At 30.6% G+C, this 22,792-nt stretch overlaps 2 protein-coding genes across 9 annotated transcripts; one reads left to right on the plus strand and one right to left on the minus strand.

Moving 5' to 3' along the window:
- Positions 1-1,290: 1,290 nt before the first annotated feature.
- Positions 1,291-7,103, minus strand: LOC143428940 (ubiquitin carboxyl-terminal hydrolase 35). The gene is made up of 4 exons (XM_076904229.1): positions 7,019-7,103; positions 4,013-5,610; positions 3,562-3,779; positions 1,291-3,498 (listed from the first exon to the last, which is right to left on the minus strand). Exons 2-4 carry the CDS (start codon positions 5,488-5,490, stop codon positions 2,555-2,557), a joined length of 2,640 nt encoding a protein of 879 aa, XP_076760344.1. The 5' UTR covers positions 5,491-5,610; positions 7,019-7,103; the 3' UTR covers positions 1,291-2,554.
- Mbs (Myosin binding subunit) lies at positions 6,216-22,340 on the plus strand. 8 transcript variants are annotated; one of them, XM_076904220.1, is made up of 22 exons: positions 6,216-6,786; positions 9,016-9,146; positions 9,261-9,379; positions 9,487-9,646; positions 9,788-9,932; positions 10,001-10,134; positions 10,210-10,355; positions 10,941-11,081; positions 11,317-11,399; positions 11,476-11,602; positions 11,681-11,789; positions 12,087-12,221; positions 12,594-12,785; positions 13,052-13,165; positions 13,961-14,144; positions 14,792-14,941; positions 15,060-15,258; positions 15,353-15,462; positions 15,650-15,721; positions 17,912-18,235; positions 18,890-18,985; positions 21,008-22,340. In XM_076904220.1, the coding sequence occupies exons 1-21, from the start codon at positions 6,538-6,540 to the stop codon at positions 18,983-18,985; spliced, it is 3,120 nt and encodes a 1,039-aa protein (XP_076760335.1). In that variant the 5' UTR covers positions 6,216-6,537; the 3' UTR covers positions 21,008-22,340. The 8 variants fall into 8 exon arrangements, with proteins under 8 accessions (XP_076760335.1, XP_076760336.1, XP_076760342.1 ...); XM_076904221.1 differs by lacking the exon at positions 18,890-18,985; XM_076904227.1 differs by lacking the exon at positions 14,792-14,941.
- Positions 22,341-22,792: the final 452 nt, after the last annotated feature.

Here is a 22,792-nt window from a genome sequence, read left to right on the forward strand (position 1 = left end):
GTCTTAGAACGGCATAGGACTTCTTTTTATCAATTACTGTTTCTTCATCAATTACAGTGTTTAAACGAGAAAAAAAGATAATACTTATAACGATGAATTTCATTCTACTTACAAACAAAGACCGTTAAGTAAACTTCCTTCATAGTTACAATAGATCCAAACTCACAGTTAATCAAACAACTAAGGTAACACTTTATGACTATTTCCTATGAAATGTCTGTAAGATATTTAGAATGACTGAACGGTTGCACAGTTATGCGAGGAGATATAGTATGTATTATCTCGGAAAATATAATTTAATAGGAATTAGAGTGCAACGCTTAATGTAGCACGTGTTTCTTTATCTGTAATTACTTTACATTTTGACCTGTGCTAATATTGATAAACATAGAATCGAGAATGTGACGAAATTAAACGGTTTCAATGGGTTTGATCTTGTCTGAATACGTTTTAAGAAGTAACAGAGAATTAAATGGATCGAGATAAAAAGATCCAAGGTTGTGGCAAAGTTGATATCGCACTCAATCTTTTATGTACCAGCGCAATGTCAGGCAAGGCACGCTATACGTAATTCGTTGCAGATTAATTAGCCAGAGCTTCGGAATAGATCAGGCGCCGGTACGTACGTATCTGGACTAATCATCGAAGAATGAAAGAGAAAATAAGAAGAGAGAATAAATGTTGAGAACAAGCGAGATAAATGTTAATACGTAATAGGCCCACCAACGGCGGTTGATTCATTTGCAGCATTCGAAAGAGAATACCGCGTGCGTTGCATTGAATCATCGTACATAAAAATACTTTCTCTAATTTGCATTTTATTTTCACAAAAACCATCATTTCAAATTGTTGATAGTTTTCTAAATAAATAAGTGAATGGAATTGGTTTTGCCTGATAATCTTTCAGTGGTTTCATCTCAACTGAAATTTCCATCGTTGTTTTATTGCCAATTGTAATTCAATAAATTCTTTACGTTCGAATTACACGTTATTATTTTGTTAAATTAACGAACAAAAATACAGCTGTTGCGAGCAATTACTTTTGTACTGATCATACAAAATAATACCACGAATGACAACGTAATTATGCGATAAAATATTAATCAAATGTTTATTTTTTTATCCCGTACATAGATGTAACATTCACATATCCTTATTGTGCTATTTTCTAGAACAACGAACATTAAAGGACCAATAAATACGACATATTAATTAATATGAGCTTTTGAAAAAGAATCGTCTCGTACAATTTATTTTCGTGTTGTCTCTCTCTCTCTCTCTCTCTCTCTCTCTCTCTCTCTCTCTCTCTCTCTCTCTCTCTCTCTCTCTCTCTCACTCACTCTTTTTCTCTAAAAAAATTTACAAATATACAAGACCTAATAAATATATAATATACACTATAACGTTTCAGTTATAAATTCAGATAGAGAACGTATTTTTTTAATTTATTCGATACTGAGCTAAGAAATTACTACATTATCAATTCAATGTAGTATAAATTTATCACAGATTCGTATAATGCTTAGAGGTTTTATTTCTTTTATAGTTAATTATAATTAAAATATATCTATTTACAATAGTAGAGCTGCTATTAATCTTACATTTTCCCTTTAATTTGAAAATCCTTGCCACGAATGGCATAAATTCAATACTATATTGACAAATTTTATTACAATTATGCAAATATAATTATTATTCATCAGGTAGAATATAAATTTATGTATATTACATTTATCAAATTGTGAATAAATAATGTACGTTATAGAAACCAGAATAAGCGTTAATGCAAAATTACTTAACAAATAACACGTATATTTTCTCACACGACAAAAGACATCTATTTAAAAATGGTTATAAAATCATCCCGTGCAAAAGTATAATAAAAGTATACTTATATATGTGTGTATAGATTACAAAAATTGATGACATCTTGGACATTACAGAAATATTGTTTCCTGTATGCATACATCTACATAAAAACGCAGCCAATTACACAAAATTTTATATGAAACATTAAATTTGTATTCTCTTTTCGTTACAATTTTATAAAACATTTTCCAGTAAGGAAAGTGTGATTTCTTTTTCTTGTTTTATTTTACAAACTGGCGTGCGACATTTAAGAAAGAAAGAACAAAAACAGTGCGTGCTTCAAACTTATAAGAAACCAAGTATTAAATACAGCTTTTGAATATTCATTGTTCTACCTTACGATATTTTAATATCTATCGATTAATGTTAACAATGTTCTGGTATTGCGTTATTCAAATATTATGAACAATTGTGAAATATACAATCATATACAAATTTCTTCTATACACATAATAATATACAGTACACGCGACAGAAAATGAATTGAAACTACAGTAAATAAATATGTAGAAATTTCCACAAAATACTGTTTTATGCATCTACGCCAATCGACACAATAACACTGTACTTATAAAAGGAACTCTGTATTGCTTATTAACGTAAGAAAAATGTATTACAAATTTACTACGGAGCATTTGGCTACTTAAAAAAGAAAAAAAATAAACTGGTTAAATATTAAAATAAATTAATAAAGAAAACGACTCGCTGGCATATTGACCGCACCTCGACAGTTACTGGGCGGAGGGTTCTCGTCATCGGAATTCTCATTCTTTCGTAACAATATTGAATTATGCCGTCCGCGTTGTGACTTTTCGGCTTGATGCCTCAATTCCTCGATATAGGCTGTAGTATCATTTGCCATCAGCTCTTGCAAATGTTTACTTAACGTCGACAACTCGGGTTTGTCTTCATCACAAAATCCTTCAAACGGTACAGTTTTTTCGTAAAATAATATATAAGGTGTATCCGGTGGTTTTAAGTCCTTGAAATCATTAAAAGTCGTTTGCGACACGTAACTGTCATTGAATTTATACCAATTTTGTTTCGAATCACGAGCGTAAGTAAAGTAATGGCCATAGTCCATACTGTAACCCGAATGAACAACAGCGGCATACAATTGATAACTTTCTGTAGTTGTGCATAATGGTGTCGATACTGGTAATTGTATAGTCTCGTTGTACATCACTTTGTGCCGTAATTTTGTTCTTAATCTAGTATCAAAATCGTAACGAAAATGTTTTAATATTAAAATTAAATACATTGGCGCGTGCAAGATTTTTATAATTCTTTGTGCATCGCATAGCTTCATGCATTTATCGCAACGATACTTGTTTTCACCGGTCAACTTTTCTGGGGTGAGATAGTAATTGATAAGGTCTTGTACAGAAACCTCCTGATTTTCTTGTATCTCTTCTGGGAAGCAGAGTTGCAAATCGCGAAATTTATCTGTATTGTGGGAGCTAGTATCGCACTGAGCACATTGATAAGTAATTTTACATTTTCCACCTAGCACCCTATGTATGAGTGGTACCTGTGTACTCGTTTCTTCTCCACCTACAGATTGTATTCCGCTATCTGTAGAATCTGAATGTGAATCGCTAAGTTGCTGTACTTGTACCAAATCTTCTCCTAAAATAAGGAAACCGATATAAATTCAATTGTGCCATGTCAAAACCGTTTAAAGGAACTTACCTTGAGTAAAATCTGCTAACGATCGTGTCTTTCTTTCCAGTACAACACTTCCACTTAAATCTTCTTCTGTCGTCCAGCGTTTAATACTAGCACCTTCCTCACTTACTGATGAACTATCATTTATTTCCCTATCGTTTTTGTACTTAAAATTGGAGTTACTAGTTTCGCAATTTATCGTAGCAGACTTTTCTTGTTCATGTATAAGGTCTAAAAGGTGGCTGTCACATAAAAGAAATATAGTATCTTAAATATGTATACCCCAAACAATCTGTTTTAAAAGTACAAAAAATTTAGCAAAAAGAAAATTACTTCAAATACTTATTAAATAGTAATACACTTAATTAAGTAACATGCCAAGTGACTTGCTAGAAGATTGATAATAATAATTATGTAAGTACCAAGCTTTAACATATGCAAAATGTAAATATTTAAGTATTAATAATATATTAACCAGAGGAATTCAGAACTATCTTGCTGTTGACCCGGTAGGAAGTAAGCAGGGCGTGAGGCTAATAAAATTTCAGTTGGTGCCAAGGAAATCCTCTTCGAGTATAACAATAATGTAAATAGATTTTGCAATTTTTTAAGCACGACTTGGTCGTCAACTCTACTTGAAGGTTTGTACATTAACACTTCGTAACAAAATTGCTTAGTCATTAACAATGCTTGTAACACGCTATTCATGTAACATGTATTTCCAAGGTTCGAAAGTCCAACTTTGCCCAAATGCATATTCGGAGATTCGATTAGTGGTTCAATTTCTTCCATTTCATTTAGCCAAACATGTTCATTCCACATTTCCTTAACAATATCCATCTGTGGCTGTACTGGGAAGCTGTTTTCTAAATTATTGCAGATGCGCTGATTTGGAAATCTCAGCATAAGTAGTTTCATTATATCAACCAAGCTTTGTATGCATTCCTTACTCGATTCGGTATCCTCTTTCATTAGAAAATTTGATATCACCATTTGGGTGTGTCTTATTATACTTGGAAGCAAGGATGGCGATCCTTGTCTTTTTAAAATATAAAATATAATTCTGGAAGCATTCTGACGGAACACTGGTACCGATAAAGCCCAAAACATTACATCGAGCTTTGCCTTTGACATTTCAATTAGTATTGAATATTTGTGCCGCTTTTCTAAACCAAGTATAAATTCCATAATCCACATACTAAGCTGATCACCTCTCCACTTTGGAAGCCAACTGCACAAAACTTTTAAAGCTTGAGCCAATTGAACATCGGAATGCGATTCCGAAAGTATCCAATTAACAGCTTGTGGAATGATGGAAGGTTCTACCACTTGTAATACAGCAGCTAAACCAGGTCCAAGATCTTGCTTTCTTTTGGTATCAGATATTATTTTATATAATGTCTGAAGGCATACAAAGATTAAATTGTCATTCTCTATGTTTCTAGACCTTGAACACAGCACTTTCAAAAAGTGTTGAACTTTAGAAGCATTATCGTTGAATTCTAGAATCTTTTTTGGATCGCACGGCATTAGACAAGTGGACAAACAATTAACAATTGCTTCGCAAAGCTTTGAATGGTTCACAGACTCCGGTAAATAGACGCTATGATCTAATAGTACTTGAAGTATCGCTGTCAAATGTGACATATCATTCATCTTCGTATTTCTTAACATTACTGCGATATCATTCGAAATCGAGTGGGTAGCGTATGGTTTCTCTAACAAATATTTTGAGAACCAAATCATCACTTTTGGGACCTCTTGTATGTTTTGTATCTCAATGTTGAGTATTTCTCGTAAGATAATTTCATAATTGTTTAGCTGCCCGTAGACGGGCTCACATTCTAATTTCTTAAGTCTGGTCCATCCTTCGGTAACATCTGTATCTTTACCGAGCATTATCAAATTTAAACACTGCTTGATATCGTACTTAAGAATTTGTTCGGTATTCATCGCTTACAAAACTATTACTCTAACACCACTTTAAAATAGTTATCTTATAATTTTCAACAAGAACTATTATTAACCTCAACCAAGAATGACGTTCACGGAAATCCAAATGATTTCATGGCCCTAGAAAAATGAAAAGCAAATGTCATCTTTATAGCAGAAAAAGTAACTATATATCGGTGACAACAAATTTTATTTCAAAATCACGAAAGCGGACGATACATCAATTATTTATTTAAAAATTGATTTACTTTTTACAATTTTATAAACTCAATAAGTGTTATATATATATATATATATAATAAATGTATGTATAATAATAACATGTATTTTATAGATATGTTATATTAAAACGTTTCAATATTAAAAACTATATCGACATTAATAAAATGTATCGAAACATCTCATGATTTGTGTGCTGGTCATATTTTGGTTCGCACGCATAATTCGAGTTGTTTTCTAAACATATATTTGCTATAATAATTAAAAACATCGATAATCAATTACATGTAATACAATTAAACGAGCCGCTAGAAACATGGGGGCTGCAAATGTTGGCTACACTACAGGTTGTTTCGTTGGTTTCGACACAGCTCACACGGTAAGGGACGGCCAAGAATAGCAAAGAGCACGCGAATCTAGCCGTCCTGTAATTGAGTCTGGTGAAGTCGACCGACCGCTCCCTTCGTGGTCCGTCAGAACAAATTTTAACGTGTATTTTTTTTTTGTAAAAAAACACGCGATCCGCGATTAAGTCGTATATGGAGGTAAGAAGTGGGAAGCGATCATTTCAGCGTGTCGAATCACGCAAAGTGAACTGAAGTGAAGTGGCCTCGGCGAAGTGGAGATCCAAAAGCGTAGAGAACAGAGAGAGAGAGAGAGAGAGAGAAAGAGAAAGAGAGGGAGGGCGAGAGAGAGAGAGAGAGAGAGAGAGAGAGAGAGAGAGAGAGAGAGAGAGAGAGAGAGAGAGAAGAAAAGAAAGAAAAAGAAGAAGAGACCGTGCGAAGTGGTTATAAGGTTCTTGAGTGCAGTCGTGCGTGTTTTCGGGCAATGTCTCTCGAGAGTCGTTCGAGCTCAGCCCTGTTTAAAAGGGCTGAACAGCTCAAACGGTGGGAACAGTCCGAAACAAATCGTGAACCGGCCCAACCACGTCAGGTTGCACGGAGGATTAAATTCTCTGCGGATTGTGTGTTCCTGGCAGCATGCGCGGCAGGCGACAAGGAGGAGGTCGTACGTTTACTCCAAAAGGGGGCGGATATCAACACCGGAAATGTTGACGGTCTCACAGCGTTACATCAGGTAGAAACCCCTTTATCCCTCGCTATTTCTCCCGATGCTTGTTATCCGTATCAACAAACCCGACCCCGAATTTTTCCACGTCTTGCTTGCTCTCTCTCCTTATGTTCCTACCACCCCTCCCCCCTACCCCACCCCTCCGCCCTACCGCCCGATCATAATTTTTATTACAAGATGGCCACTACGTGCTCCAGCTGTCTAATTTAAGTGTAATTGCTCATGTTTTCTTTCATACTTGCGATGTCACATTTAACGATGAGAAAAATGCAGATGCGGTTCCGTCACAGAGCACACGATTCCGCTATCTCTTGCAATTCAAGCCATACAACTACTCCCTCTGATAACAGCCGACAAAACTGCTCGTCTCCCCACTCCCTCCTTTTGTGATTATTGTTTATATATATATATGCAGGGAATAAAGTTTTCAGAAATTAATCTATTATATGTTCATCCAATTGTCTAATTAATGGAATGGTAGCGCAGACAGTTACTTTCAAATATAATTGTAATAACAGTAAATTCCGGAATGCATCGGCGATAGAAATTTTTTACTTATCTCTTATAAATTCTTGTTATCTTGGAAATTGATATAAAGATTTATATTATTATAACTTAACTACACTTAAATTATAACGATAATCGATTATGCAGTTTTCAATCAATAAAAAACTGTTGCGGTGAATGTAGTTTAATATATTTAAATACTTCAGTTTTTAGAAGAACATCCATACAAGTGCTTGATTAAATTTAATATCGCGCATTTCATAAGTTACAAAACTTGAAATAAGTGATCTACGTGTGATGTACATTTTTATTCCTAATAAAACAAGTATTTCAATGACATTAAAGTCGTAATGTTCATAATGTTGGCTCTTTGACGTTAAACAAGTATTTCCCTTAAAAATGTTTACTTTATTACATTGCCAGCAAGTTAAGTTATAAGATAATACCTAAACTATCGGGACCGCTAAAATAGATTGAAGTTAGGATAAAGCTAAAAATAACTCTGTTAAAGATGTCCATTTTGGTTGTGCTCAAAGCATAAAAATATTTGAACTACTATGAAAGTTATTAAATGGCACTATTATTTTATCATATCAGAGAGATTAATATTTTGAAAGAAGCTTGTCATGTGCACTTATATAAAGTTGATAAAAAAAGTCACATTAAAATTTTATGAAATCTTGTGAAATGTTTAGTTAATAATCAAGTTACTTGTATATTGTAACAAAAATATATGTGAAATGTAAATATTTTTTCTTTTAATTTAAATAAACAATTATATCATATAATTATATAAAAAGTTACCTATATTATATTTTGAAATAGTAAAGGAAAACATTAAACTCGTTTAGTAAAAGTAATATTAAACATATATTTACAAAAACTTTATATTGTTATTTACATCATCATTGAATTGAATTTTATTCATTTACAAGTTTCGCTGAATGAATTGTATCACAGTTATGTAATTACTAAACTCAGCCAAAATCATTCATAAAGTGTTTAAGGATCAGTTAAAATAAGAATATGCTAGATTATAAAATAGAGTACAAATAAATTGTTTTTTATGAGAAGTATTATAGTTATTACTGTTATTTAAGTGTGATAGTAAGAGGAAGTTTAGGCATTTCATGGATTTGCGAAAATAGAATGTGAAAATACATCAGGTATCAAATGCTATTTATAGCTCTCTGTTAGAAGTCAGAGGCTGCAGCATCTGTATTCTATGTCCTCTGTCTTAAAATGTTATTATACATTATACTGCTTTTAATCCGCATACCACCACATTATATTATAAATATCATTTATTACAATTTGTTTTGTCTGTGAGTGAGTGAGAGTGAGTGAATGCACGAGCGAGTGAGCGAGTAAGCGAGCGTGTGTGTGCATGTGTATCCAAAAGTATAAAATAATTATATAGCCTACCATTTATCATGTACCCTCATACTAAATGTACATATATCCTAAAGTATTAGTAACTTAAACACTATTAAATTCGTAAATACATTAATGTTGTGTCTTCTTTTTTTATTTAACAATGTAAGCATACAGAAAGTTTTACACCTCAAAATATTTTAATAATTATGCTCTTCGCGAATGCATTTTCACCTAACATTTATACAAGCTTTTATATATCTTTTTTACAATGTGCAAATTTTATGTTTTATGGTATTTAATTGTTTCTGTCATATATTATAACTAAAAGGAATCACAATATTTCAATTGTAGGCATGTATCAATGATGATCTGGATATGGTCGAATTTTTAGTGGAAAAAGGAGCTGATATCAATTGTGGAGATAATGAAGGATGGACACCCTTGCATGCAACTGCATCTTGTGGGTTTATATCTATTGCCAAGTAAGCATTATTTTTATTTTTATACTGAACACGTTTACATTATTCACATGTGTTAATTGTAATGAAATAGTAAATTTGAGAAATTTTTTTAAAGAAAAAAATACAATTTTATAGATATTTGATAGAGAAAGGATGCAATTTGGCAGCAGTTAACTATGACGGTCAATTGGCTCTTGATATTGCAGAAAGTGTCGAAATGGAAGACATGTTACAACAGCACATAAATAAAGCTGGTTAGTGTTTATGAAGTAATTTTTTGTAAAATAAAAAAGTATATATTGTAATCGATTACCTATTGCTATAATAAAAAAAAAATGTTTTATAACTTATTTTTGATTAGGCATAGACTGTGATCAAGCCAGAAGCGAAGAAGAAAGATCAATGTTAAATGATGCTAGAGCATGGCAATCAGGAGCAGCAGGCAAGGACTCCATTCATCCTAAATCAGGAGCTACTGCACTTCACGTTGCTGCTGCTAAAGGCTATGTTGATGTCATGGAGTAAGAACCTTCTGATTTCGTTAGAGAGAAACTATTTAAAGGAAAATATGAAACGAAATTGTTATTATGCGCATATATACATATATTTGTTTATTTATTCATTTATCCATTTATTACATATAATTGGAACTTATATTTCAGAATATTACTACAGGCTAGATGTGATGTTAATGCTCAAGACTTTGACGGTTGGACACCTTTGCATGCTGCAGCTCATTGGGGACAAATAGAAGCATGTGAACTTTTAGTGAAAAATTTTTGTAATATGGACATTAAGAATTATGCTGTAAGATTACAATTGTTTTCTATTATAAATAACCAAAATTGTCTGCTTTCATAATTTTACATTGATAGGATCAAACTGCATTTGATATTGCTGACACAAAAATATTAACTACCTTGGAGGAGCTGAAAACAAAACAACAGCAATTAATGAAAGATCATCCACAAATTATTAACAAAAAACACCCAGCTATACCAAAGAAACGGTTTGTAATAAAAATAGTTAATGATTACTCGCAAGAAACTTATTTTATTTATTATGGCTAAATGCTCTTCTACAGTGTATCAACAAGTACTGACAGTGCTATAACTATGCAAGAATCTGTGGAAACATCTGAAGAACAGACGCCAAATAAAGTTAAAAAGGTTGAATTAGAAATTCAGTCTGATAAAGAAGATTCTAGTACTGGAACAAATAGCGATGTTGGTATGTTTTATTTTTGATATCACCTATTAGTGGGTTTGCCAATTTGCATGTTCACATTAAATACTTTGACAAATTATTTGTTGCTAAAAGATGATGAATTTATAGATTTAAACATTCCATAATTATTGTTGTGCAGAAAAGATATATTTACAAGAAAAACCTTTGTAATATAACAGTTCGTTTGAAAATGTTTGACAGAGTAATACTACCGGGGCACTCTGTGAATTAACGAAACTGAATGTAGTATTTCTCAATCATTTTTTTTCTCTTTTTTCCACTTTTCTCTTATTTTTCTCATAAGTACGTTTTATAATAAAACGTAAATGTAGAATTTTTTGTCCATTTTCTTCTTCTTCTTCTTCTTCTTCTTCTTCTTCTTCTTCTTCTTCTTCTTCTTCTTTTTCTTCTTCTTCTTAAAAAGAAAACTACAAAATTTATTTATCTTTATTTACAAATGATTGGGAAGTGCTGATAGGTAGGAATAGTTTCTTATGAAGCATATATTACACACTGTTCAGATTTGCAAGTCTATTTTACTTACCTTAACAGCAATTTGTATTTCTTATAACAATGCTGCATGGACAGAAGCGACACGTGAAACAGATATGGAAGAGAGTGATGGTGAAGGTGAATCTGAGACTAGCTCAGACTCACATTCTTCCACTTACTCCAATCAATCTGATAAGTCTAACGAATCAAACCACTCTCCATGTCTTACAGATGATGGTGAGTTTTGTCTGTAAGACTGTTTTTTTATACTCCTCAAATTACGTTTTGTTGCATGTACTATGAGAACACAAAAGTTTCATCCTTTCCTACTTTTCATATTGATATTACTAATTTGAAAATTTGATTATTAGAGTATATTATTCTATTTATATCAAAACAATGGATAATTTCTTCTTTTCCAAAAAAGAATATCATTGTATGATATTTCCATAACTTTAATTTAACTTTACAGAAAAGAAAAATAGAGCAAATAGAGAGGAAACATCTCCACGTAATACCTCACCTCCCATTGAAACTAGTAAAGTTCCTAATCAGGTAATATTTGCATAACAAAACTTGTCAATTTATTTTCTCGAGCTATCAATCTTTATAATTCAATTGATTTTTTCAGGCGCCAATAATGCCTCCGAAACAACAGACTGATAGTAATGAAGAAGGAGTTATACCATCTTGGCGGCGTTCAGGCTCTTTCAGAAATAGGATACAAAATACAGATGCGATACATACGTTATCTGCGAGTAAGTTTGAAATATTACAAAAATACTTTAAATAACTTACTATCCACTATTACTATTTCCTATTTTATATCTATATAGGAATTGAAGAGAAAGATAAAAATATCAAATCGCCAACCATGTCAAACAAACTTAATGCAGAACCTGATGTTGTATTAACAAGAACACATAGTTTTGAAACAGATGAAAAGTGAGTTAAAAAACAAATGTAATATACATTTTTAAGAATATTACAATTTTGCAATTTCAGACACATTTTGTTAATATCGCTACATCTTTATTATGCCGCAATCATTCATTATAATTGTGCATATTTATGTGCATATTTATTTATATTTATGTTTTTCGTTTTCTATAACAAATTTTGCAAAAGCACTTAACACAAATTATTTGTTTACATCAATAACTCAATGCAGTAGCTTCTGAGCTTTTTATGCATATAGAAAATTAGTGTAGTTGTATGCATGGCATGGTGCATGTTATGCAGGTTCTATGAGCAGTACTTGGCATTGCGAGCTCGCATCAAGGCGTTTTCCTGCCCTACTCTCCATTGCTGCAACGCAGCTACTCCTACTCACACCAATACTACGACCCGTTCTGCGTCTCTACGCGAAACCCACAGGTGCGCATGTTTCGTACATGATATATATTAATGCTTTCGATATATTATATCATTTTACGTAGTGTTGTGTCAAACCTCCTCTATGTATTTTTATTTTATTATTATTGTTATTATCTTTTATTGCTATATATTCTATTCTGTTATTCTATAATTTTTAATGTACGAATTGAGCTTCCCCCGTTCTTCGCTTTTGCTTGGCTTAAATGTTAATTAACACATTTTTATGTATTAGAATATCATGTATCCCGCACAATATATTCTAAATACATGTGCAACATTAAAATTTATTCTGATTTCATAAAATTCATTTAACTGAAATAAAATCTGTACTTTTCTTTGCGATGTAACAACTGTACTGTGTTTTAACTTTAGAAGAAAGGAAGCAAAATTAAACTTGGAACTTTCAAGACTGCCACAGGGAAGCAATACACTTTCACCAACATCTACATCTAAAACAATAGTGTCAAGTACACTGCCAACTACTACAGCTACAACTACTACAACTGCCACAACAACAACAACTACTACTACAACAAGTCCTATTCCATCTAATCAAATACGCAGGTAAATATTAAGAAGAAGCAAAATTTATTCTTAACAAATTTAATGTAGGGAATGCTATTTTTTATAATACTTTGGTCTAATTTTGGTAAATTAAAAAATTCATTGAATAACTCTGAGAAATGCAGAAAACGGTACACGGGTATTTCAAATATTTAATTATTATAAAAGTGCAAGTTAGCATACACATGTGTATAAAAGTACACTTTTAAGATCGAAGTTCTTATATATTCATATTTGCATCATGCAATGATAATGTGGCTGAGTAGTGCTCAACCAGTGGAAGCTACAACTACAAACAATTCAGTAGCCGTTCCTGGAACTCCCACTACACCAGGAGGGAGCAAGCTAAGTCCAGGAAATATCTTCAAGAATTTCTTCAAGTGGGTACTTAATGCTTGACCTGGGAAGATTCTCTTGAAATGTGTAATTTTGCATACTCTATGATATCCATACAGAACGTTAAGTTATTGGCAGTGGCATGAAAAACTTGCTTTGCAGTGTGGTCATTTATTTTAGTTGCATACATTTGTCCCAAGTTATTACTTGTTTCCCAGTAACCACTGTCTTGTTCTTTGCTAATAAAAATTATACGTCTAGATACGTCTAGATCGAAGACACTGCCATAAAATTTATATGTGAACTATTTTTCTCAGCCACTTGGATAGTTTCATAGTGCGCGATGTCATATCTTTTGGTAAAACCTACAGTAGCAATTTCCTGGTGATAACAGATATATGACAAAAATGCACGGAATTACATGATTGACATGGAAAAAAATATATGCACATCACATTAACGAAATACGTTCCTTAAATTTCTAGTATGATTGAATATATATTGAAGTGGATTTTATGCGTGTTGTACAGAATACATTTTTCGAATAACTGATCTGTTCCTTTACATTATTAATATTACATTTAAAACTGTAACATTTACTGTAATTTCATAGGTAATCAATACCAAATAATAACAAAATAATTGTTTTATGTTAAAATAAAAACATAATTGTTTCCCGTGATACTTGTAAGTGCTGCTTGTAAATTATGTTTATCATAATGTTTAATGCTTTTTTAAAGTTTTATTGTATTTTGTTTAAAAAAAAACAAAAAACCTAAAAAGATCATGTGGATTTTAACGTGTACTATTAATGTAATATTTATATAACTTTTGTCTAGATCCTTTGTTCCTCCTGTTCGTGATGAAGAAAGTGAAACACAAAGAAAAGCACACGCAAAGAGGGTAAGAGAAACTCGACGTTCGACTCAAGGAGTAACTTTAGATGAAATCAAAAGTGCAGAACAACTAGTGAAGAAGAAACAACAAAACAACGAAATTCCTCCTACGATTCCTTCTACACAGGTAAAACTTTTTAGCTTTTAAATATTTAAATAATGCTATTACTCTAGGATACATATAAGATATTCCAGTACCCGAACTAAGTACGCAAACAAACATTTGAAGAGTGATTCCCGAGATAATTTCGAATAATTTTTTCCTTTGCAACTTTGTTAACGAGTTAACAATGAAAGAAGATTTATGGCTGCTTAAAAAATGCTTGGTATTTAAAATTTAAAGAAAGAATCTTTCAGTAGAAGCAAGTACGACGCACAGACAAGCTGCAACACGCACGTAATGAACCGCGTCGTGTTCCGCGACTTAAAATTCTTTTTCAACAGAAAAACCACGTTCTCCTGATCGCATGAAATAATGAAATGAGTTTTAAGAAAATATAACGAATGATCTATGATTCTTTAGTGTGTTTTATTAATGAATAAATTATTAGCAAAAACTGCATGATATCATCTTAACAATCACTCTTTAAACGTTAGAATTCTCTGTTTTGTTAGGATACCCTGTATACTGAATTACAATCTTTTAACCAAAAATACAACTGCTATCTATAAACAATGTGTACATTTTCATCTATCATACATCTTACACTAAACTACCTAATTGTGGTATAAGCTTTGTAATTGTTTATTCATTTTTTTTTTTAATTAACTCAGCCTGCAACCACTAGCAGCAATACAGCCTCGATTACAGCTACAATAACAACAGCAACTCCCACTACTGTTACTGCAAGTAAACCTTCTGAAGAACTTAATTTACCCGAGAGACGACCTTCTTGGAGGTTGAAAGTGGATAATGGAAGCAAGGTTTGTGGTTTCCTGATGATTATTTCACATTCTCTGCAACCACACTTTAGTATTATTTATGATAGATTAATGTATTTTTATAGTACCAAAAAGTTTGGAAAGAAATTTTATTACTTAGTTCCAGTTAGAAGATGCTAATAATAGAACTGCAACACTACCTAGTTCAGATACTACCACAGCATACATGAGAAGACCTTCTACAGGTACTACTGTACCAAGACCATCATCGGCTCCTGTTGAAACAATTGCAACAAGTAGTGCAGAAACTACAGTAACATTACCGCTTAGACGATCGTTAAAGCAACCTGAAGATAAAGGTATATTGCATAATATACATGACAAGACATATATATATCTAAACTTGCTTGTGTAAATGAAAATTTCTACTTTACCATTATTGATATGTTTCAGAACAAGATAAGGAAAATGATAGCAGAAATGCGCAAGCTACGCAAGCTGTTATACAAAGGAGACGAAGGCCTAAGAGAAGATCTACTGGCGTTGTCCACGTTGATATGGACGTTAGTATCGATCATTATTGTAAAATAAATCAAAATATTCTTATTCCATCAATTTGAATTATTCGACTCGTGGTTATTGTATACATTTTCGGTATATTTATAAATTATATATATACTTTTTTATTTTAATTATTAAAATAAAAGTGAAGGTCGCTTAAAAAAATAACTTTGATTGGATATTTTATAGGAAATCGATCCCGAGAAACAAGACTTAACTGCTGGTGGTGATTGCGACGAAACCAAAATCAACCACAATGAGGCAAGTAATTTAATTTTGTTTTATCTCTGTTTAGAGCTGTAAATAACACTTGAAGCTATTTCATTTTTATCCTTCTAATTTCCTCTATAATAATTTCAATGAACGTTACTAACGTTAATTAGTTTAAATTACGGTTTTTTTATTTTATTACGTTATTAATAATACATTGTTCGGTTAAGCCAACTCATAAATATTTATATATAAATTAACGATAATCTATGCAGAGTAAAGTTATTTTTATATTATATTTACATTTCGATTAGTAATCGTTATATATATAACTTACAATATGAACGCAATTTCATGAAGCACAGAAGCTTTGTGTTATTTTTGGTTTAGTCTCTGGGAAGATTAACCTCTATTCGTGCATGCTTCGTTAAAAATAGTTTTCCATTTCTTATCCTCCTATATCCCATTAGACCACGCATTAAAACTAAACACACGGATAAAATTAACAATTTCGTTGATTTCTTAATTTTATAGTTGCGGTCATATTTATAATTGAACATTTTACTTCTCTTTTTATTCTCTATAATTTCATTTCATTTATTATACACGAATCTTTAATTAATACGCAAACTGATCTTAAAATTCTTTCAAATTTATTAAAAGTATTGTGTGCAATCACAAATGTATACTATATAATTGGCATACACTTTTATAATTTATATTAATTATTAAAATAATAAGAATTACATATACAAACGTGTGTAACAGTATCTAAAGACTGTTTTAAAATAACATAACGAAAGAAAAAGATTAAAAAATTGATCATGAACATAGTCTGATGCTGCCTAAATATATTCCATCGACATTTGGAGCGATGTGACTCTTTGACATTTAAAATAGATGAGAAGGAATTCATTTATTGTTGGTATGACATTATCAACACGAATCTGTATAAAAAGAAAAGATTGTTTTAATTTAATCTTAGTAGTTATATTGCATGGTGTAACAAATTAAAAATTTTATAAATATGATAATTAATTCCAGTAATTAAGTGAGTTTCCAATTAGATATTAAAGATTATAATTTTGGAAAACTTATAATTGTATCATGTTTGCAACATTTATGTATGTTAAAACGGTATCATTTAGGTAAACTATTTTTACACACATTATTTGATATATTATTCATTGTTATGGAAGTTGCAAAATCGATTTATACATGTTTCACAATATTTAGTAAACATAGTAAATATCTCAACTATGAAACACCAAATATATTTATTTCAAAACACAGAACCTTGATATTAGTGTAGGTTTATACATGTGACCTATAAATAGCATACCAACTGATGCTTTAGAGTAAACTGGCTGATGTCTTAAGTTCCTCCACCCAGTCTACGTCAGTCAAATATCTGCTGTCATCAGAACTAGATCGTTTTGCATCGATGTATAAATTGTGACAAAGTGTGCGCAGGAACATTGATATTAAAAAATAATCACGAAATTTGTTAAATTCCATATAAAAATAATATGTAAAAGCATAGTATTCTTTAGACCAAGTTAAAAGAATCACAAATTCAGTACAATTTCTAGAGTAGTAATATCATTTTTGTAAACAATGTCATCCTATAGAAAAAGATCTCAAGCGAAACCAACAACAGCTGCGGGACTAAGAGCTCAAGCCTCAGCAAACGGAAATTCGATTTTTGGAAACAGATCACGAAGTATTAGTGGATTATTTCCATTGAATCAAAATAGCTATTCAGGTCTGCTAGGCATTAATGGATTGCCAAACTTTTTAAACAAAACTACAAAAAGTAGTGAATCATTTAGGAAAATTCCTTATTCTAATTCCACGAGTAATTTAAATAATTACCAAAATCTGTACACTACATACGGTGGAACAGCATCAGGGTATGGAAGTATAACTTTGCCCATAAATATTAATTCTTTGCGTTTACCACCTTCTACAAGTTATAACTATTTAAATCTCAATCTAAACAATCATTCGCAAACGCAAAGAACTGAAAGCTTTAATAAAACAAGAACAAAGCCAGATGTTCAGATTGGATCTAGAAGTAATAGTTTGCAAAGCTTAGCCAGTTCCGAAGGATACATTGTAAGGGAACATATATTAACATGTTACATAACAAAAGAGAAGAAATAATTTTTTATGGATAAAATATACAAAAACGTTTAAATTTGCTTGTACCAACTTTTTTAATTTGCTTTTATTTTATAGAGTGGAAATGATCGTTCTGGAAGGTCCAATAGGCTAGGATCTATATCATCATTATCATCAGAAGCTCCTTCCATGTCTGTTAGAATAAAGTCTACAACCGCTGAAAACGGTGAACTAGACTACAAACGATTGTACGAAGAATCTCAAGCAGAAAATGAAAGACTTAAGGAGAAGCTTAGACGATCAGATGAACAATTAAAGGAAGCCAGAAATTTATTGGACAAAGCACAAAGTGTTCAAAATAAAACAGTCTTATCTGAAACGGAAAAAAGGGAAAGGAGAGCAATGGAAAGAAAACTATCGGAAATGGAAGAAGAATTGAAAGTAAGAATTAAATATACTTTTATTTTTTATCTTAATTTTATATATATATATATATATATATATATATATATATATATATATATATATATATATATATATACATATATATATATATATATATAATATAATATAGGTAATTGGAAGAATTATATTTTATCTAAACGATTATCTTTGGAACACCTTGCTTACAAATATCATGTGTCATATTTCTACAAATTCTCTAGTACATATTCCTTAGTTAGAGTGCACGTGAAAATTTTTTCAAATTCTGTTTTGATTGTTATGTTTGAACACAGAAAAAAATGCCAGCATCTTACTGGTGCGGTTGATACGAAGGAGAGAATCAAAAAATACAAGCAGCTTTTAATGCATTGCTTTTTTCTTTATTTGCCACTTTTTTGGTGCTTTTATTTCAAGTATTTATTTATTGAATAATCATGCTTATTATTTACGCAGTATAATGATTTTTATTAGCATTTGGTACTTGTTTTTTCTTTATACTTTGTGTGATTTACATTGTCTATTACTTCTGGCGAATAATTGGAAATAGTATTAATTAGTGTAGTAAATGATGGGTAAAGTACATAGTATTGTCTGGTCGGGTTTTTTTTGGAAGAGAAGCGAATTTCGGGCTAATCGTTTCACTGTTTACAGCAATTGCAAAAGCTCAAAGCTGAAAATGAGAGATTGAAAGCCGAAAATCGGGCACTTACCCGCGTCGTATCCAAACTCACCAATACTGCTAAATAGGTAAAGGACATAATGACAGCATCTGCGTTAACAGTGTATATCGTACTTCACGTACAACATTAATTAATTAATTGATTACTTACGACTTTTTCGTTCTGATTACGCAACATTAAAACGTTGAAACGATGTCGCTCACTGACTTATTTTACAATACAGCTTTGCAAAACGTATCGCGCGTAATTTGTGATTATTAAAATAGTTTCATTTTTAAGAATGTATAACAGCTTATGATACAAAAATTTACAGCTTCTATAAAATATATTTTAAATTGTGCTGTAATTATATAAAACCATATTTTTCTCTACTCTACTAATGATACTTACAATCTCATGATGTGTACTTTTATATATACTTTTGTTTCTAAATTGTTTCCTGATTATTACAATAATATCATTTAATAAACGTCGTAAATATTTGTTTATTATTTATTAATTTGTATCAGAACTCAAGCATTATATTAGAACAAACTGAGGTATCAATTGGTCATATTGTTGCTTCAAATACGAAAACGCAGTCTGTCCTTTGTTTTGTAGTTAAGAATATTTCTTATTAATTATCCAACAAAACTAAGACAATGTTAGCATTTTAATAGCGAATTGATTTATGCTTTTTTTTTACAATATTATTTTATAATCTCAGATTTTAAAAAACACAAAACCATTTTTAAGACAACATTTTTATAACTGTACCATATATACATACAAAATATTGACTGTTTAGAAATGATCTTCAAATTTTCAAAAATAACCTTTCATACAAATTACAAATTTCCATTGTGACTGCAATTTTGTAATTATAAAATATTATCACTAATATTCGTAAAAGTATATACTTAAAGATAATAATCGCTGTACACTTTTTCTTGGGAAAGCATGTTTAGTGTAAAATCATGCTTTGTTCGATTAAGTATTGTTTAATATAAGCATTTCAATGATCGATATATCATCTGTATCATACTTTATGCATTTTATGGTAGTTTTGTGATTATGGATACTGAAAGATGCATGAATAAAATCAACAAATAGGAATAACACTTCATATAAAAATAATAAGAAAATTAGTTACTTCATAATCTGCTGTTATGTTATGTGTTACGTATATGTTATAATACATACATGAATTTAGTTAAAAAAACTATATTAAAATTATATAAATATTATATAAAAGTCCCAAGTAAGCCGATAATGTTATTAAAAACCATTAATTTAAAGAGAGAAAATATAGGGTGCATATATATTTATTTATTTATTTATTCATTTATATTTATATTTATATACCTATATATGGAGCATGCACCATTTATTTTCTTTAATTTTTAATAATATTATTCGCTCACTTGGGATTTTTCTATAACGTATAAATATATCAGAAATGGTTGAAATTCGACCTATGTTTATCAAGGCTCTGTTTACTCAGTGCAGTGTATTTTATATATGCCATATAAATATTGAATGATTCCTTTATAACACCCGGTATATACATATATAGCAGAAAAATAAATATTGAGGTAAATATTTGAAATTGTTTATAACTTTTTGATATTGTTTAGAATTTTTTTGCCTCTAGCTTTTGCTTATGTATATAATTTGAGAAAGGTATATAACATAAGACACTTTAAAGACATAAGCGTATAAATTTTAGAAAACATTTGAAAGAAGTGACGAGTCATATTTATATATTTTAATTTAATTACATTTTTCTATTATATGTGTAAGATTTTTTCTTGTACAGCATTAAAATTCTACCTGCTTGTTACATATCATATTATTTTATTCCTTTTATTAGAATGCACCTAACTCTTACATTGTTTTAATTCTAAAAACCATTTGCTTGTTTCCTTATTTCTTTTTCTTGTTTCATTTTCTTTTTTTCTTGGTTTTTTTTTATTTTCTTTCTTTGTGAGCATTTATTTTTCATTCTTTATAATGACAATAACCTTGTATTTCTTTCTATTTTTTTTCTCCATGAGTAAGAAATGTTATTGGGTACAACGTTAAATGATTTCATATTCTTCTTTTCTAGGTGATGGAGCAATTAAAATGTGAAAACCAGAGGCTAAAAGATGAGAATGGTGCCTTGATCAGAGTAATCAGCAAATTATCCAAATAACTTCAACGGTCTTAAAAGAAGGCTGTAATAACGTTTCTTATGTTGCATTACAATTGCATTGAATGAATTGTTTTAACTATACCGTATCATGATCATTATTGTTAGTATTCTTACAATGTATATTGCATCAACACATTATTGATGAATTTATTCTTAATGCTAGTAACTTAATTTATTATCAAACAAATTACTCGCGTGGCTGTGCCAAGAGCGAAGAGAGACATTGCTCCTATTCTTAGAAGTATAAATAGTTAACTGTAAAGAATCTAGAATTTTCACTTTCTCACATTGAACTCTTCCTCACGAAGATAAATTTCATGGTTCATTTTAGAGCCTGTGCTTTGTAAAGCAAAATGTACTTCATTCAAATTGATAAAGGAAAAAACAAATGTTCTTTATGACAATTTTTTTAAAGAACTCAAGTTATTAATGTTGACTCTTTATAAGGACATTTTGTAAATATGTAACAGGTAATGATAACGTGGCATTTTAGTGTTAAATAAGAAAAATTTTTTACTTTCAAAAACTTTCACAGCAGAAATATATATCAAATTTATTGTATAAACTTGTTTCCATAATTGTAATGCAAGGGAAAACATAACGTATCACAGGATTAAGTAGAACAATAAAAAGAAAAAAAGAAGTAAATTAAGAAGATGATTTTCATGCTATTCAAGTGGCCTTTCCTGGAAGACTGCAATTTATAATCCTTCCATCATTGCCAATTTTTGCGGGAAGTGGAAAATTCATGCATTAAATAATGTACGTTTTAATATTGTTTTACGATTCGTTCTTAACTATGAAAATATAATTAAAGCAATTGAAATTTTTTAATACGCAAAAAGTTTTGGCAATTAGATAGTTTCTAGTATCTGGTATCAACGATGGAAACTGTGTTATTATAAATTTAATAACTAATTTAATGTATTTGATTGAAGAAAATGTTTCTTGCTTTTTAGATAAACTATATTTGTAATGAAATTTTAATTTTGATAAAAATCATAACTCTTATAGGTATTGAAGAGAGAACGGAAATATGATAATGTATGGGTGACATGTTTTTTAATAATGTTATTGTAAAGAACTGTACAAAAATAAGTTGAAATAATTATTTCCTAATGATGTTTGTTACAAAATAACAGTCTTGCGTAATTGTTTAGTATATAGACACATCTATATTGTATTGTATGAAGTGTGACAATTTAATTCCTGGAATGCTTCTATAAAAATATATTTTCGGAACTGTACATTGATGACTATTGAAGTAATCCCCTTGTGCGTCTAGTGAGTTAGACGGTATTCTTTTTCCTGAAATGAACTCTGGAATTTGTTCTCTGAAATACTGTTAAGCTCCTTTCTTTCATTATCAAATTATGCTACATATTAATATCGGATCTCCGTCTTCTTAATGAATTCTTTACTTTTGGAAAAACTCAAAAATTACAAAGAACTAAGTTAAGTGAATAGGTGAGATCTAATTGAACATTCAATTTTCTTGCCACAGTCACTTATCTTTATGGTACAACTTGCATATAGATATTTATTATTTTTTATAGTAGTCACAATTAACAAATAACTATACAAGTTTGTAGTTCATCTGTATATCAGATGAAACATGTGCAATCATAATTAAAAATCTAAACTGTCACACATCGTACAATAGTTATGGAAAAAATGTTTTGATGAAATTAATATCAC

This window comes from Xylocopa sonorina, chromosome 11 (assembly GCF_050948175.1).
Source record: "Xylocopa sonorina isolate GNS202 chromosome 11, iyXylSono1_principal, whole genome shotgun sequence".
NCBI classification, from domain to species: domain Eukaryota; kingdom Metazoa; phylum Arthropoda; class Insecta; order Hymenoptera; family Apidae; genus Xylocopa; species Xylocopa sonorina.